This window comes from Bos indicus, chromosome 17 (assembly GCF_029378745.1).
Source record: "Bos indicus isolate NIAB-ARS_2022 breed Sahiwal x Tharparkar chromosome 17, NIAB-ARS_B.indTharparkar_mat_pri_1.0, whole genome shotgun sequence".
In the NCBI taxonomy this organism is placed as follows: Eukaryota; Metazoa; Chordata; class Mammalia; order Artiodactyla; family Bovidae; genus Bos; species Bos indicus.
Window position 1 is genome coordinate 57,965,869 of NC_091776.1, and position 14,973 is coordinate 57,980,841.

At 49.9% G+C, this 14,973-nt stretch overlaps 1 protein-coding gene across 4 annotated transcripts in view; it reads left to right on the plus strand.

Annotated features, from left to right (window-relative positions):
• Positions 1-14,022, plus strand: part of FBXO21 (F-box protein 21) — a 37,061-nt gene extending 23,039 nt beyond the window's left edge. The window contains exons 10-13 of one of the 4 annotated variants that reach the window (XM_070769595.1): positions 3,182-3,393; positions 4,148-4,234; positions 4,736-4,893; positions 11,723-14,022. In XM_070769595.1, the coding sequence (XP_070625696.1) occupies positions 3,182-3,393; positions 4,148-4,234; positions 4,736-4,893; positions 11,723-11,910 (645 nt within the window). In that variant the 3' untranslated portion in view covers positions 11,911-14,022. The remainder of the gene's footprint in view (positions 1-3,181; positions 3,394-4,147; positions 4,235-4,735; positions 4,894-11,722) is intronic. The other 3 variants (XM_070769596.1, XM_019977518.2, XM_019977520.2) reach the window with 3 other exon arrangements.
• Positions 14,023-14,973: the final 951 nt, after the last annotated feature.

Consider the following 14,973-nt stretch of genomic DNA (forward strand, 5'->3'; position numbering starts at 1 on the left):
GCTAAGTCTTTTGTTTCTTTTCCTGGATCTGCAGGTCCCTGTCTCTACTTCTGTTGTCAGCATTAAACACGCTCAGGTCTCTCTTCATCTTTGAAAAAAGAAAAGACAAAGCCTCCCATGGCAGCCCTCTGCTTTGCCCCGTGGCTCCACCTTATCTGCTCCCCGCCTGGCCAGGGTCCTAGGGCCGACCTCCCCCTCGCCTCCTCTGGCTGCTCAGAACCCAGGGCTCTGTTCCCACCCCTCCTCCACGTGAACTGGAAGTCCGTGACCCCTCTTGTTAAAACTTTTCTCCTTGTTGCCAAATGCAGTGGATACTTGTCTTTCCTTATCTCTCTTGATCATGGAGGCCACTTCCCCACCACTCAGAACCTCTGTTCTTTTGACTCTAGTTCCTGTCATCCTGCTCTCTGTTAAAGGCTCCACAATGCGGGGTGGGGGGAGCAGTTTCTAGACTTCCTTCTGCTGTTCCCCTCGGCGATCATACCTGCTGTCCAGTCCTCCGCTCCCCTCTGTAGGCCGATGGCTCCTGAATCCCTGCCTGGACCCTGGGCTCCACACCAGCAGGCTTCCACCACACATCTGCCGGCAGCTGTGTCCCCTCTGTGACCACATAGGCTGCCTGCGCGGTCTCCTTCCTTCTCTTAGACCCCTTGAACGCATTTTAAGCACTGGAGTCAGAGTAACCGTAACCATATGTCACTCATGTCCCTTCCCTGCTCGGGACCCTCTGAGTGGCTCCCTCCTTGGCTGCAAGGTCAGGCTCCCACTCTCTGCCGAGGCCTGCCGGGTTCTTGGTGGCCCGGCTCCACCAGGCTGTGCTTCCTCACGTCCACTCTGCACTGCCTGGGCTGCGTTGTCCTCCCACCCCCGTGCTCTTGGTTCCTCCTCTGCACACGCTGAAGCTCTGCCTGGAGCTTCCTTCCTGTCCCTCAGCTCTGTGGCTCACGCCTGCTGAGACAAAATGTCAGCTTAGCTCTCGCCTCTGAACCCCCTCCCAGCTCTCCACGCTGTGCCTTGTGCTCGCCCTTCCACATGCTCGTGCAGGGTGTCTGAAGCTGCCTGTTTCCCCAAGCTTCCCCACTAGACGGTGCTCTTTAAGGACCGGGACCATCTGTTTTGTTCTTTTTTTTTTTTATTTGTCCCGGGTCTTACTTACAGCACACGAGACCTCCAGTCTTTGTTGTGGCAGGAGGGATCTTTAGTTGCAGCATGTGAACTCTTAACTGGGACGTGTGGGATCTAGGTCTCTGACCAGGGGTCAACAGAAGCCCCCTGCATTGGCAGCACAGAGTCTTAAGCCCCTGGACCACCAGGGACGTCCTTGTTTTGTTCCTTACTGTAGCTATTCCCCTGGCTCTCAACACAATTCCTCCCACCCAGTAGGTCCTCACAGAAGTTTTATTTGAATGAATAAGAAATGACGGAATTCGTTAGCCTGGACATTAGCTGGAGATGTCGTGGTGGCCCACCGTCAGCAAAGGCCTTCGGGACGCCCTGGGCACATCTTACGGCACCTTCTCCATTTCTGGCCTCCCCCGTCACCCCATCATCCCCCCTCCCACCAAGGGAAGGACGTAATCATCCCTGAACCTTATCTCCTCCTCTGACACTCTGAGTTCAAGACTTCCTTTGTGCTTTGAAGATTCCAAGTTAACATTTCTTTCACTTATCTGGTAGGAAGGGGCTGCCAGGAAGGAGAGGAAGCCTGTGTCTACAGAAAACTTGTCAGAAGTAATTAGTTGGAACTGCAGAGGGGAACACAAGGAGCCTACTGTGAAACCCGATGCTTTTAGCTACAAGGCGCAACTGTTGCTAGTGCCCCTGCGTGACGAGGCCACTGCGGGGGCGGCAGGTGGATGGCTGGGCTCCGAGCTGGCTCTGCTACTGGGGGTCGTGCCATTCTGTCCACCTGATCCGTGTTTGAGAATTTTCCTAACAGTTAATTACAATCCTCTTCTTTCTGGTTTGGTGTGAAGGCGACTGCTGCAGCCCCAGGTCCACGTTTTCACTGCATGTCTCCATAACCCTGTGACCTCAGGCACCTTGCTTAACTTCTCTAAGCCTGGTTCAAAAGACCTGTGACAGGCTTGGCACAGTGAACCAGCAGGAGAAGAATATTCAGGAAATGCTGAGATCCTGCAAATCTCATTCTGGAAGACAAGATTGGGTTTTAAAATAATACCTTGCGTTGCAAAAAACTGCAGTTTTCACAGCACTTATACAGGCTCACGATGTGTCAGGAAATAGGGGAGTTTTTAATCATTATTTGATAAGTAGATTAATTCAAAGACAAAAGCAGTTGAGTTTGGCAGATTTGGGGCCAGAATCCCGCGTCAATAAATAGGAAGAGATCCTTTTCTAAAACAAACACGTCAGAGACCCTCATCTGACAGCTGAGACAGTAGGCGCTTGGTAATTGCTCACGTGAGTCAGCTTTCCTTGAACTTGTATTTTTCCATAGCGGCACTGGGTGCCATAAAGAGAATAGAACCTCAGGTTCAGGCAGTTCTGCTCCACCAGCTCGTCACGTAACTTCCGAGGAGAGGGCTTTCTCCCTGTTCTGAACACTAAAGTCCACTGAGGGTTAACGTACTTGGCACGACAGTAGGCTCTCCGAGCCTTGGACCTACACGTCTTTCTTCTTACGTAGAGCATCGTAAACGCGCTATGCTGACGCACGTCCATCTCCCCTTGCCCTCTCTGTGACCCCTCCCCTCTCCTGCAGCCCCAAGGCCACTCTGCACTCAGCCTTTCCATCTTGATTGAAGCAACTTCGCATTTCATTTTCCAGTTCATGAGCAGCAGGTTGAAAAGGTTTCCTTTCTGTGTATAAGATGTCGAGTCCCCACTTCCCAGGAATGTGCGGACCTGTTAGGCTTCACCCAGCCCCAGTGCACTCACGGACGGCAGCCCTGGCCTCCCCGTCCCGTGTGGGCTCCAGTGCCTTGTGTATCTAAATAGAGTTCCTCCCACTCAGACTGGTTGGACTCAGATGCCAGGGTCAGCCCCCAGCACATGAAGCGACTCTGGGTGTACTTGGCACCAGTGGGGAGAGACCCCCGTGGGTCACAGAGACACAGGCTATTAGCCCAGCCCACCTTGCCGTCTTTCATCAGGTTATGCAGGTTTAAATCTATCGCCAGGAAACCGAAAAGGCCTAAATGAAAATATTATCTCCTAGTCTTTCTGTCTTGTCTTGAAGGTGCTTGACATCCTCCAGCACATCCAGACCCTAGACCCGGGGCAGCACGGGGCGGTGGGTTACCTGGTGCAGCACACACTGGAGCACATTGAGCGGAAAAAGGAGGAGGTGGGGGTGGAGGTCAAGCTTCGCTCCCACGAGAAGCACAGGGACGTCTGCTACTCCATTGGGCTCATTATGAAGCACAAGAGGTGAGTGCTCTTGGCGCCTGCTCCCACCCAGTGTGGCTGCCGAGGACACAGCGCCATGAGCGGCGGGGACCTGACCCGGTGCAGCAGAGACCAAGGCCCATCGCAGCAAGGACCGAAGACCAAACCGTGTATCTAACCTTTTTGTTTGTTAAGAAGCACCTGGCTTTCCTAACTGGGAGCTCTTCTAACAATTGTAGCGTCCCAGCTCTGGGGAGTGGAAGCCCTGCCGGCCGGATGCTTCCCCTTCTTGTCAGCTTCTCTGTCCCGCCGTCTCACTCTCCTTGGATCTGAGTTCGGTAGGGACTTACCCAGTGGGTCCTATGGCTGGTGGATGAGGCACAGTTAACCTGCCCCCCAGAGCACCTGTGCTGATTCGCATCCCGCCAGCAGGCCAGGCGCTGAGGCTTGAGCCTCGCCACCTTGTGGCAGTGCCAGCCCTTGAACAGTGTGCTTCTGTAGTAAGTGGCAAATGGCATTTCGTTGCGGTTTTAATTTTCATTTTCCTGGTTGCCACGCAGATCGAGGTTCTTTTCCTGTGTTAACTGGCCTTTTAAGTTTCCTTTGATTAAGTGCCTCTTCGGGCATTTTGCGTGTTTTTCAATTGAGTTGTTAGTCTTACTGATTTGCAGTTTCTTTATTCTGTGTATTAGTCTCTGTGGGCGGATAAATTGCAAATGTCTCCTCAGTTTTTGGCTAGGATTTTCCATTCTTTTACTGGATTCTTTTTTTTTTTTTTTTTCAACTTTGTTGTGAGATTTTCAAGTGTATGTGAGAGTAGAGAGAGGAGTGTAATGAACCAAGTGATGTTCCCGTGTCCAGCTTCAAAGGCTATCATTATGAGGTCAGTCTACATTTCCCCTCCACCCCCTGACTCTCCCCCTCCCCCTGGAGCAAATACCAGAGGTCATTTCATCTGTAGCTATTTTAGTAGCACTAAAAAGGTAAGAGCTCTTTCTTTTCAAAAGAGTGTTTACCATTCCATTGTCATAACTCAGAAAAAAATCAACAGTTTGTTAACCTCATCAAAAATCTAGTGAGACTTCAGTGTTTCCCCAATTGTACTACTCTCTGAGCAAACTCTGGAAGACAGTGAAGGACAGGGAAACCTGGCTTGCTGCAGTCTGTGGGGTCACAAAGAGTCGGACTAACAGCAGCAGCAACAAGATGGAGTGAGCTTGTCAATAAGAGGGGCTCATAAAGAGGTCAGGAGTGAAATTGACTCAGCGTAGAGTAAAGGCGGGTGGATCTGTAAGAACCCGAGCCTCGGAGAAGCCAAGCCATCGCCTCTGTTCTGCTCTCCCGCGACAGGAAGCTGACGTGTGGCTGCTCTTGTGTTGATCAGGTACGGCTATAACTGTGTCATCTACGGCTGGGACCCCACCTGTATGATGGGACACGAGTGGATCCGAAACATGAACGTCCACAGCCTGCCTCACGGCCACCATCAGCCCTTTTACAACGTCCTGGTGGAGGACGGGTCCTGTCGATACGCCGCCCAGGGTGAGTGGCGGGCTCTGTCTGTACCTCAGGCACACGTCTGAGCACTCGGATGCTGCGGGCAGAGGTGGTCGGTTTGAGAGTCGGCAGTTGTCACACGGCCATCAACCTTATCAGGGCTGATAGTCAGCTAAACGTAGGTGGGTATGTATTTTTGCGGCCATATCAACAGGTTGGGGTCTTCCCCCCTAGTCACCACCACACCCCTGTTCCAAGCTGTTGCCCATTTCTGTTCTGATTGGTCGTTGCCTCTACCAGTCCTAGTTCCTGAAAGTCCTGTTTGTTAGCCACTGCCTTTGGCTCACTCCAGGCAAGGAGGGTCAGTTTTTGCCCTGCTCATACTGCCTACCTGAACTAGAGGGCACGGAATGGGCTCTGTTGGGGGAGCCGCCCTGGCACCCTGAAACTGGCAGCCAGTTAAGTTGTGCTTGGGAGAGCTACACCCCCAGTGGCCATCGTGGGAACTGCAGGTCACAGCTCTAGCTCTGAGAGCAGCTGGGAGTCAGCAGGTAGGTGCTCCCTAGGTGTTAGGGGCCACTGCCAGCCCTGACAGGTGCTCACCCAGGGCCCTCGTTGTCTTAGTCCTCTCCGTTTAATGGGATGAATTTATTGAATGCCTGCCTGTCAAGGCATCCACATTGTTCATTTTATTCATAAAAACATGAATGCTTTGCAGTGTTGCTCTGTGACAGCAGCCTTCTGATGTGTATTAACTTCTCTGAGAACTCTAAATCGCTCTCATCGTCATCGTCATGTGCATTTGATACACTAGGAAAGTGAAGCACGTAGAGATGTGTAAATTTTACAGAGTACGAACACAGACAGCTTGGCAAAGAGCCTTCACCCTAACCTTCATGCTGAACCTTTTTGCATCTCACCTAAAACATAAGGCTTGACCTAAGTCAGTATTATGTTCTGGTAAATCCAGTAATAGAAATGTTGGATGTATAAAAATCTCAGAAGTGCCAACAAGACTAGAAAAGGGCTCATGTTAATTACTATTAATTCATCAGAATATGAGAGAGGATCTTATAAAAGAGAACTTCCCTTTATTGAGACCAGAGGTCACCTAACCTCCATCAGCACAAGGGGAGTTATGAGAGGGGTTGGCGTGTACTCCATGTCAGACGGAGATACTGACTGATTTTATTTAATGTAAGAAGCTGTGTCAGAAAAAAATCCTACAAATTTTAGCAATCAAGTTATTTGGGAATTGCTGAATGATTCGTGGACGGTTTGCACCCCCACCGATCACTCTGCGCATTTCACACTGCACGTCTCAGAGCGCGTCACGAGAACAGAGGAGACTGTCAGCTCTGGGGGCCAGTGTCTGCGCCCGCACCTTATCCAGTCGTTGCCCATTACATGGGGTTGATATGAAGACTTGTAGTATCTGATATTTGGGTGTCTAGAAACAGCCATATTAACTTTAAAACGGGCTTTATAGAGTAGGTAAAGCTGGGTATTTGGTTTCAAGGTGTTCTGAATTTGTCCAGTGTCCCTACGATTCAGGAACGCATCCTAATTGTATCTGAGGCCAGCATGCGCTGTAAAGGTTCACTGCAAGAATACTGGAATGACATTGTTTTATAAATGTAGTATCTGCTTATCAGTTTCACACTCTAAAACTGAGATTGAAGGATCATGGGTAAAGGTAGCAAATAGCCCTTTTTAAGTTTTAAATGCTGGGACTTAGGAAATTCTTAGGACTGAGCATGGGTATCATCCTGTGATGGCTGCTAGTGGTTTGTCGGCCCGAGGTCCGCATTTCCCCAGCACGTGTGTGCCCGGGGGTGCTGGGCTCTGGGGTTCAGCGCTGAAGAGGAGCTCTGTTGTAGCCCCCGGAGGCCGGCCCGCCCTGCCCTGGGGGGCCCTCTCCTCAGGGTTCTTCCCAGGCCTGGCCTTCACTCCTATGGCCTCCTTAATGGTTGTGTTTGGTTTTTATGTCTCTGTTCTCTCTTGGTAAAAACAGTTCCTCAATCCTCATCTTTTCCCCGCTTTTCACAAGACTTTGACTTTTTTGAAAAGTCTGGACCAGTTGGCTTATGAATTGTCTTAACAGTCTGGATTTGTCTCACTGTTTCTTTGTATTATCATCTGTAAACCAGAAGTTAGTCTCAGGTTGTATTAGATGGAGTCGGGGTTTTTGGCTGGCAAGCTTGCTCTCGGGTGCTGTGTGGTTCACGTTGCGTCTTGTCCAGAGGCCGTGGGGTTCCATGTCCACTATCAGGGAGGCGGGGTTTGGTCACTTGGCCAAGACAGCAACACCCTGTAAGGGATAGTGTTCCATCTGCAGTTAACAAGAAATCCATGAGGTCAAACTGTGACCCAATCCTGGGTATAACCTGTTCCCCAGTGATGACCTTTGTCCTTACGTTTGTTTTAGCTCCTGTTGGCTCTTCCTGCCTAAATCATGATATGAAAGTTGCAAAATGGTGATTTTCTGCTGCGAGTGTACCCTCTAGTTCCGTGAAGCAGAGCTTTGCCCCCTCTCACTTTCCTCTCCACCACCACCTCTCTCTCCTCTCCTTTCCCTTGCTGGCTGTCTCTCTCTCCTTCCCGCCTCCTCCCAAGGATTGCTGGATTTTTTGTTTAGTCAATGTGTTATAATGATTTGGAACAATTTTATGCTCAGGTTAGCCCACATTTAGCCAGGGAGTGATCTTGAGAAACAACGTTTTAAAAGGACTTATTTAAATATATTTTTGAACATTTATGGGCTAATACGTTTGCATTAAATTATTTTTAAACTTTCATCTTCTAAATTTTCAACCTTTGGCTGCATTGATCCTAGTAATCTGGGAAGAGCCCATTAATGAATGCCCTTCTCTTCACTCTCCACAGAAGAGTGAGTTATGAGCCAAGTATGTGTGTGCCATCCTCAAATAGTTTAGCCAGCAGCATTAAGATATGTTTTCCATCAGTATTTTAGCAGGCTCTGCAGCATTTTGCGTGTTTGTGATTTTCCTACCACTAGGGGGCGTGCTTTAGTATTTTTCTGATAGCAGGAACTGTCTCAGCTTCCCTGCGTACTTCTTAGATCCTGGAGAAGGTGACTATCACAGATGCTCTGAATTTAAGGCAGCTGCCACATTGCAAAGTCAGGAATTGGGCTGTGCTGTGAAAACCTGGTTCTTGCACGCTTTGGGTGTGATGGCCAAGCACCTGGTTGAGTGCTTGGGTCCAAGTGTGCCCTCCCCAGCGCCAGTTTCGTTTTCCATGATTTGTCCTCCACTTCCAAACTAGTTTCCTCTACAGCCCTCCACCCCACCCCCACACGGACACAGCCAGTGGCAGTCTGCACACGCTGTTAACTGTGGTGATTCCCCGTGTCAGGGCTGGAGTGTAAACTTGCAGCCACTTCAGAGGGCAGTTTGGTGCTGTCTTTTAAGTTGTCAAAATCTCAAGTGCCTGTTTTCCTCTGACCTGGCAGCTCCCCCAGTCAGTCCCTCCACTAGAGATGCCCTCACACAGGGGGCCTGCGGTCCCCTTGTTATGACAGAAACAGTCATGCATGGGACTCGCCTGGTCAGTGGAGGTATATCCAAGCTTGGGGATGCTAAGCTGCAGCCAAATAAACCACATGCAGGTCAGTGCTTACTGTATGCTTTGTATGAATAAACACACGTAAGACAACATGGAGTTACCTCCTGAGTGCATGTAAGTATGTTTAACTGCATGTATATGTGTTTATACAAGGATTGGGAAGCTAGACCCACAGTCCTAGGGGTTTCCTCTTGGGAGGGCCTGACAGGTGCCCCCAGAGGACTCATGGGTACCATTTCTAGGCTTTTACAGGGAGGTATGCGTGTATTTTGATGTAGGTAGCTGAAAATTTTAAATAAAATCAGAAACATTTCTCAGAAAATATTGGGGGAATGAAGTTCTTCCCACGATTTTTACAGGCATTTTAAGTATTCCCTGTTTAATATTTTGCTCTTTCTTAAGTTTCATTTCACTTAGATTTCTTCCTTCAAATTTTTTTAAAACTTCAAAAAAATTTTTTAAACTCATATAGTGGATTGGGAATTATCTTCCCCTGATAACTCTAAGCTGCCAACTTCAGTGTCTGGTTTTCTCCTAAAAAAGTGTCTTTTGTTAGTACAGCTTTCCTGTTTTGCTGGGAGCCGAGGCAGGCAAACACAGCACGTTCAGTCTGTGCTGCTGGTGGGCAGCTTGGAGCGGGGCTGGGAGCCCCCGGGGCCGTCACTGCCCCTGCCTCTTGTTTTGGACCCATGCTCAGAACTCCGTGCAGCTGCCCAGTCGTGCTGTCCTTAAACAGATGGGTGGTCCTGACCTGACAGCAGCCTTCCTGCCCTCCTGCCAACACTCAGACGCCAAGTGGCAGCCAACACCAGGCTGCTGCTTAGTGATACTTAGAAAAAGAGGGGGAAGAAGCGATGCTGAAGCGTGTGTCTGACTGTCTTCAGAGCAGGTGCTGTACGTGTTGTGGTCCAGACAGCTCTGTGTTGGGGGATGTTCTGTCACCCTGGCCCCTGCCCACGAGATCATGACAGGCCCCGATCGCAACAGCCAGAAATGTCTTCAGCCATTGCTGAGCATCCTGTCTGAGGCAGAATGGCCCCCAGATGAAAACAAAAGGGACTTTGATCTCTTGTTGGTGATCCCAGATTCCCTGCCATCATCTCTTGAACATCTCTGGGGCAAGAAAAGCCAACAGGGAGGCAGCTGGCCAGGTTAGGGCCCGTGGCCGTGTTCGCATCCCCATAGGCCTCCCCAAGGCAGGTACGCCTGTGACCCCTCACTCGCTGCAGGAGGGCCATGTGGGCAGGACAGCAGATTTTTTCAGTCAGCAGCATTTTAGAAAGTCCAAGTTTGTTTTAATGTCGAAAATAAGTGTAAAGAAGGAAGTGAAGTCATCTCCACACTTTGGTGGTCATAGCAGGGAGAAACCAGTTAGCATAGCCCCCAGTTACCTCTTGGACTCCCCAGGCGCCTGTTTGCGGAGCACCGTCCCGCAGCCTGCCTTCTGAGGCAGGCCTGTCTGGGCCCTGGGGTCTGTCCCAGCCCGTTCTCCCTGACCGCTGCTGGCAGGACAGTGCACAGGGACGCCGCTCTTGGTCCGCTTCCCCAGCCCCGGCGGAGTCCTCACCCTTGCTGCTGTCGGCCCAGCCGCTAGAGGGCGTCGTGAGTGGAGCCTCGCGTGGAGCCCTGTGAGGGTCACAGGAGCTGGAGCCCGGGCAGGTCTCGCGGTGCCTGGCGTACCGTACATGCCCAGTTTAAAAGAGGTCACTTAAAATAGGTATCTGTATGCACGTGTCACGTAGCAGCGCAGGTGTTTGGCCTTCCTATCCTTTCATAAGACGTGTTTTTACTCCCGCTTCCCCCGTCTCGTCTGGAAAACAGGTTGCTCGTTTTCCTGGCTGCCTGGGATGTACTGAGTTAACATGCCGTTGTTTATTTACAGTGACCTGCAGGTGGACATGTAGACTGTTGCTGCCTTTTTTTATTCTTTTCTTTTGCTCTCCTGAGCAATGCTGAGGTAGTCTGTGGATATCCGTCTTTAATTGGTATGTGATTTCTCAAACTGGTATGTCCCACGTAATCTGAAGGATCAGCCTTAAACAGCTATAAGCACAGTTCTCTAAATGTTCCTTCTTGGGTTAAAGCAATATGTTACAGATTGAATTACAAACTCTTTCCCCCTCTCCTGAAAGACAAGCATCAGTTACAAGTTACAGGCAGTGCTTCTGGGAGGCGCTTGTGTTTATCCCGTGGTGTTTATCCTCTGTTCTCGGGGTGGAGGGCGCGAGCGGTGTAAGAGATAACCTCCTGCACCATTGGTGTTAGTTAGCCGGTCGACTGGCGTGTGCGGGGACTCCCTGAATTGATTGTGGCTCATGTTGATCAGAACCAAGAGCACCCTGGGACGCAGTCAGAGCAGGCAGGCCTTCCTGGCCAGCTGCTTTCTGGTCCAGGTCATGGAGGACTGGGCTGGGCCCTCCTGGCTGGCCCACAACCAGTCTAGGCCAGGCCTCCACGGCCAGCGGGGAAGGGCCCACAACCCACCGTCCTCTCTTTGGGTCCACGGAGGAGCCGTTTCTCAGATAGCTTTGGGAGGGAGAAGCCATCTGAAAGGATGTCGGTCTTTAAAATACCTCACACGTGTCACCTCTGTTTTTTTTATTATTTCCATTTTAAAGGAGTCATTTTCTGTTTCTGTCTCTAGTGGCAAAACATGGAGCAGAGAAGGGACGGGGCATGGTTTTCCTAAGAGCTGATACAGATGGCATGACCCCTACCCTCTAGGGTCTAGGGGCACGAGCCACTTTTCCACTCCTCCCTGGACGCCACATCAGCCCTGGGAGCTGGGCCCTCACCCTCGGAAGCAGGAGCCAGCACTGCACGGTGCTCAGGGGTGGTGGGGGCAGGGGGAGTGTGCAACAGAGGACGCAGGGAGAGACCTGTGGCCCGGTGCTGTGAAGGCTTCAGAAACTTCACTGGTGAGAACAGAACAGGCCAGGATACCCTCGGCCTGCTGTGTGTGTGTGTGTGTGTGCAGCTGTGTGTGTGTTGGATCAGGTGAGACAAGCCTCTGCACCTTCAGCCTGCAGACCCCAAGGGGCTGCTGGAGCTCCGCTCAGAGAGAAGGAAAACATTGGTGTTCTGTGCGGAGCTGGCCCCTCCCTCCATCCTCCAGGGCACCCCCCACCTTCTACCTTTTCCCTCCTGACTTCCAAAAACATCTGTTTCTTTCCCTGCCCCCAACCTCAAAAATGCACTCAGAGATTTCTCCAGAGGTTCTCTGAATAAAAGATGCTGCAGAAAAACCAGTTTTAATGAGAATGTCCGTGTGCCTCTCTGCCAACAGAGAACTTGGAGTATAACGTGGAGCCTCAGGAGATCTCCCATCCTGATGTTGGACGCTACTTCTCGGAGTTCACAGGCACTCACTACATCCCGAACGCAGAGCTAGAGATCCGGTACCCAGAGGACCTGGAGTCTGTGTATGAGACGGTGCAGAACATTTACAGCGCAAAGAAAGAGAATGTGGAGTAAAGTCTCGGGGACATCGGACCTTTGCTGCTGCTGCTCTCTTCCAAGACGACGGGGTTTGGGGTGCAGACGTCCCCTTGGATCCCTCTGGACTCACACCACCGGGCAGGCCACTCAGCCGTCGTGCTGGTTGCCTCCTACCAAGTGGAAATCACGTGTGCTCTCTCCGCCAGCTGCAAAGACAATGTTGCTCTCCGCCTACACTAGTGATTCATTTGACAGGCACTGTCTCAGTGGCATGGCTTGTATGCTTGTCCTGTGGTGACCGTTTATGACATGCTGTCTTCAGGACGTCTCACTGTTGACACTTACAACCGTTCTTTTCCTCACACCTCTTCCCCACCCCGCATCGCGTCTGTCTACGTTGTCTCAGAGCGTTTCGCTTGCTGGATAGGTGGGGTTGTCCGTTTGCAATCGTTTCTCTCTGATCTCTTTGTGAACCGTGTGCGCTCCTCGGTCAGGATGGTCTGTCTTTTTACCCAGGGCTGAAGCTCTAAGTGATCTTGGCCACATAGTGGATCTGGAGTCATTAACAAACTAACAGTAATCAGAATCATTCGATTTTTTTTTTCCTAATCTTTGAAACAGATTTCCGGCATTTTATTTTTTCTTTATATGAATCGAGCACATGACACAGTTTTGCTTTCCCAGATTCATCTCTCGGATTTATGCTCATATCTCTTAAGAATCATTAGGTTTTTTAATTTTATTACATAAAATTCTTTGAAAAAATGCATAATAATAGTCTTTGTGAATGGGTTTTCCCACTTTCATTTACTATTCCTCCCTTAAAAATAAGTGTTTTTTTTTTAATCTACTCCAGTATCATAAGTAGATCTTAAATCAGCAATGAGTTCTCTTTGTAGTAGGAAAGTACAGTCTGCTGTTAAAATGTCTGCTTTTTGGAAACCGTGCTCCATGGTCTCCAAAAACCTGAAAATGAGGTTTTACTTTGATAACCAGAAACGAGAAGAAATAATGAAGCTTAGAAACTAAAAAGGGAAGGGGAGGCCTCATGCTCCCTGTTCTCCCTTAGAATCATTTCAAGACCTTTTTTTTTAATGTGGCAGAGTAGAAGTAAGCGAAATACCTCCGGTGTAAGAGCATGAGCTCAGTGGGAAAGGAGACAGTGTGGCCGGCAGAGTCACCGTTGCCATGACAGCAGCAGGAGGAAGCCTGTGCTCAAGCGCCCGGGAGTCCACCTTCATATCCAGTTGCTGCTGGATATCCATCTTTTCCACGTTTGTGGTACCCAAGCAGGAAGGTACCTTGTCCTAACACAGCTCTGGACTCCCACCGTTCTCCACCTGCCCCTTCTCCAGTGGGCCAGCCTTGCAGTTAACCTGTAGTAGCTAACTTCTGAAGTTAGAACCTAGTTACTCTACTCTCTTAAGCTGAAAAGATTTCCAGTTGCTATAGTGAATGAAGCTCTGGGGGCCGTGATCCAGCCACGCCTCGCCGCCCGTCTGTCCCTTTGCATGCAGTATTTCCATACTACATTTGGTGACCGCCTCTCGTTTACCCTTCGGAAACCCTGGGATGACTGAGGTTTGGAGAAGCCACCTGAGACCACTTCCCAGCTAGTGACAGTTCCTGAGCAGTTACTAGAAAGAGATGGGGATTTGGCTAGCCAGCTCCTTCCCGCCCCAATTAGCTCTGGTCCAGGGCCCATGTTCCTCATTGGTCCAATCCAAAGTCAGATGGTCTGGACGCGCATTGGAAATTGTGACCACTCACAACACCCGGCCTGCCCAAGGTTGGGGCCGTTTTACACTACTCTCATTTAAAGGTGAAAATTAGATACTATGGCATTAATATTAATGAGATGCATTACTAAGAATCTGTGGCGCATGCTGAGAGTTAAAATTGTTGGTTTTCTGGTTTGATTTCCTTTTTTCTTAGAGTGACATTGAAGCCAAGAAAGATGGTTTTACCTTTGCTGACCCGATGTAAATATGTATCTAGACTGTTTCTAAGTGTGTTTCTTCATGAATGCTTCATTTGGCTCCAGGAAGCCTGTGTCACCTGTGTAAGTTGGTCTTTGGGCACTTTATATTTTTCTAAAAACGTGTTTTGGATCCTGTACTCTAATAAATCATAAGTTTCTTTTTAAAATTTTTCCAAATGTTTTCTCCACTTAAAAAAAAAAAAAGCCCTGTTATAAAAGTAGAACTTTCACAATGTTGAAATACTCTCTTTGGATATAGTAACTTCTTTTCTCTTCCAATGAATGCCAAGATTTTTTTGTACAATAATTAATAAATGGAACTTATCCAGAGAAACCACACAAATGGCCTGCCGGGTTTCGTTCCAGGTAGACAGCCCAGCCATGACAACAGCAGAGTCTTGCTTGGTTCTCATTGATTGAAACGGGCGAGAATTGACTCCTGCCTTTTTCTAACATCTGTGAGCAAACAGAGTACCTTTATACTGTGATTTCCCTGCCAAACGTTAACCTTCTGAGCTGGCTGCTCACCTTGAGAGTGGTTGTAACACAAAGATGGCAGCTTTTTAATGACATTGAGTCATGTCTTGAAGCAAGAGCTGTGGACGCCTTGTGAGGGAAACCCAGGTTCTCGGGGTGTCGATGCTGACCCCACAGCTGCACGCCCACAGCATGTCCACAGCGTCGCACCGAGCACTGTGTCTTGCCTGTGGTCACATGCATGCTGTCACGCTCGTCGCGGCTGAGCACTCCCCAGTTCCGCACACTTGGAACCTTTCACGCGCTGTTGTGATTGTGACTTCCCAGGAGGGGAGTGTGGTGGTGTCTTCCCAACTGCTCAGGCCCTGGAGCTTTCCTGCCGTGACACACCTGCATAGTCACAGCAACCCTCCCCGCCCACCCCGAGGCCCAAGGTTTGCAGCCGTGCTTTGGGAAACACTTGCAGCGAGGTGTCAGTCACACCCAATCTAGTCCATGTCACCAGCAGACCAGTCTGGCCAAGCGTCTCATTGGAATGTACGATCCATCTATTCGCAGTTTGAGAGGCTGGCTTTGTGGCCTGTCTGCCAGAGCCTCACAGATCTCCATTGGAAGTGACATTCACACCGCAAAGTCGTGTT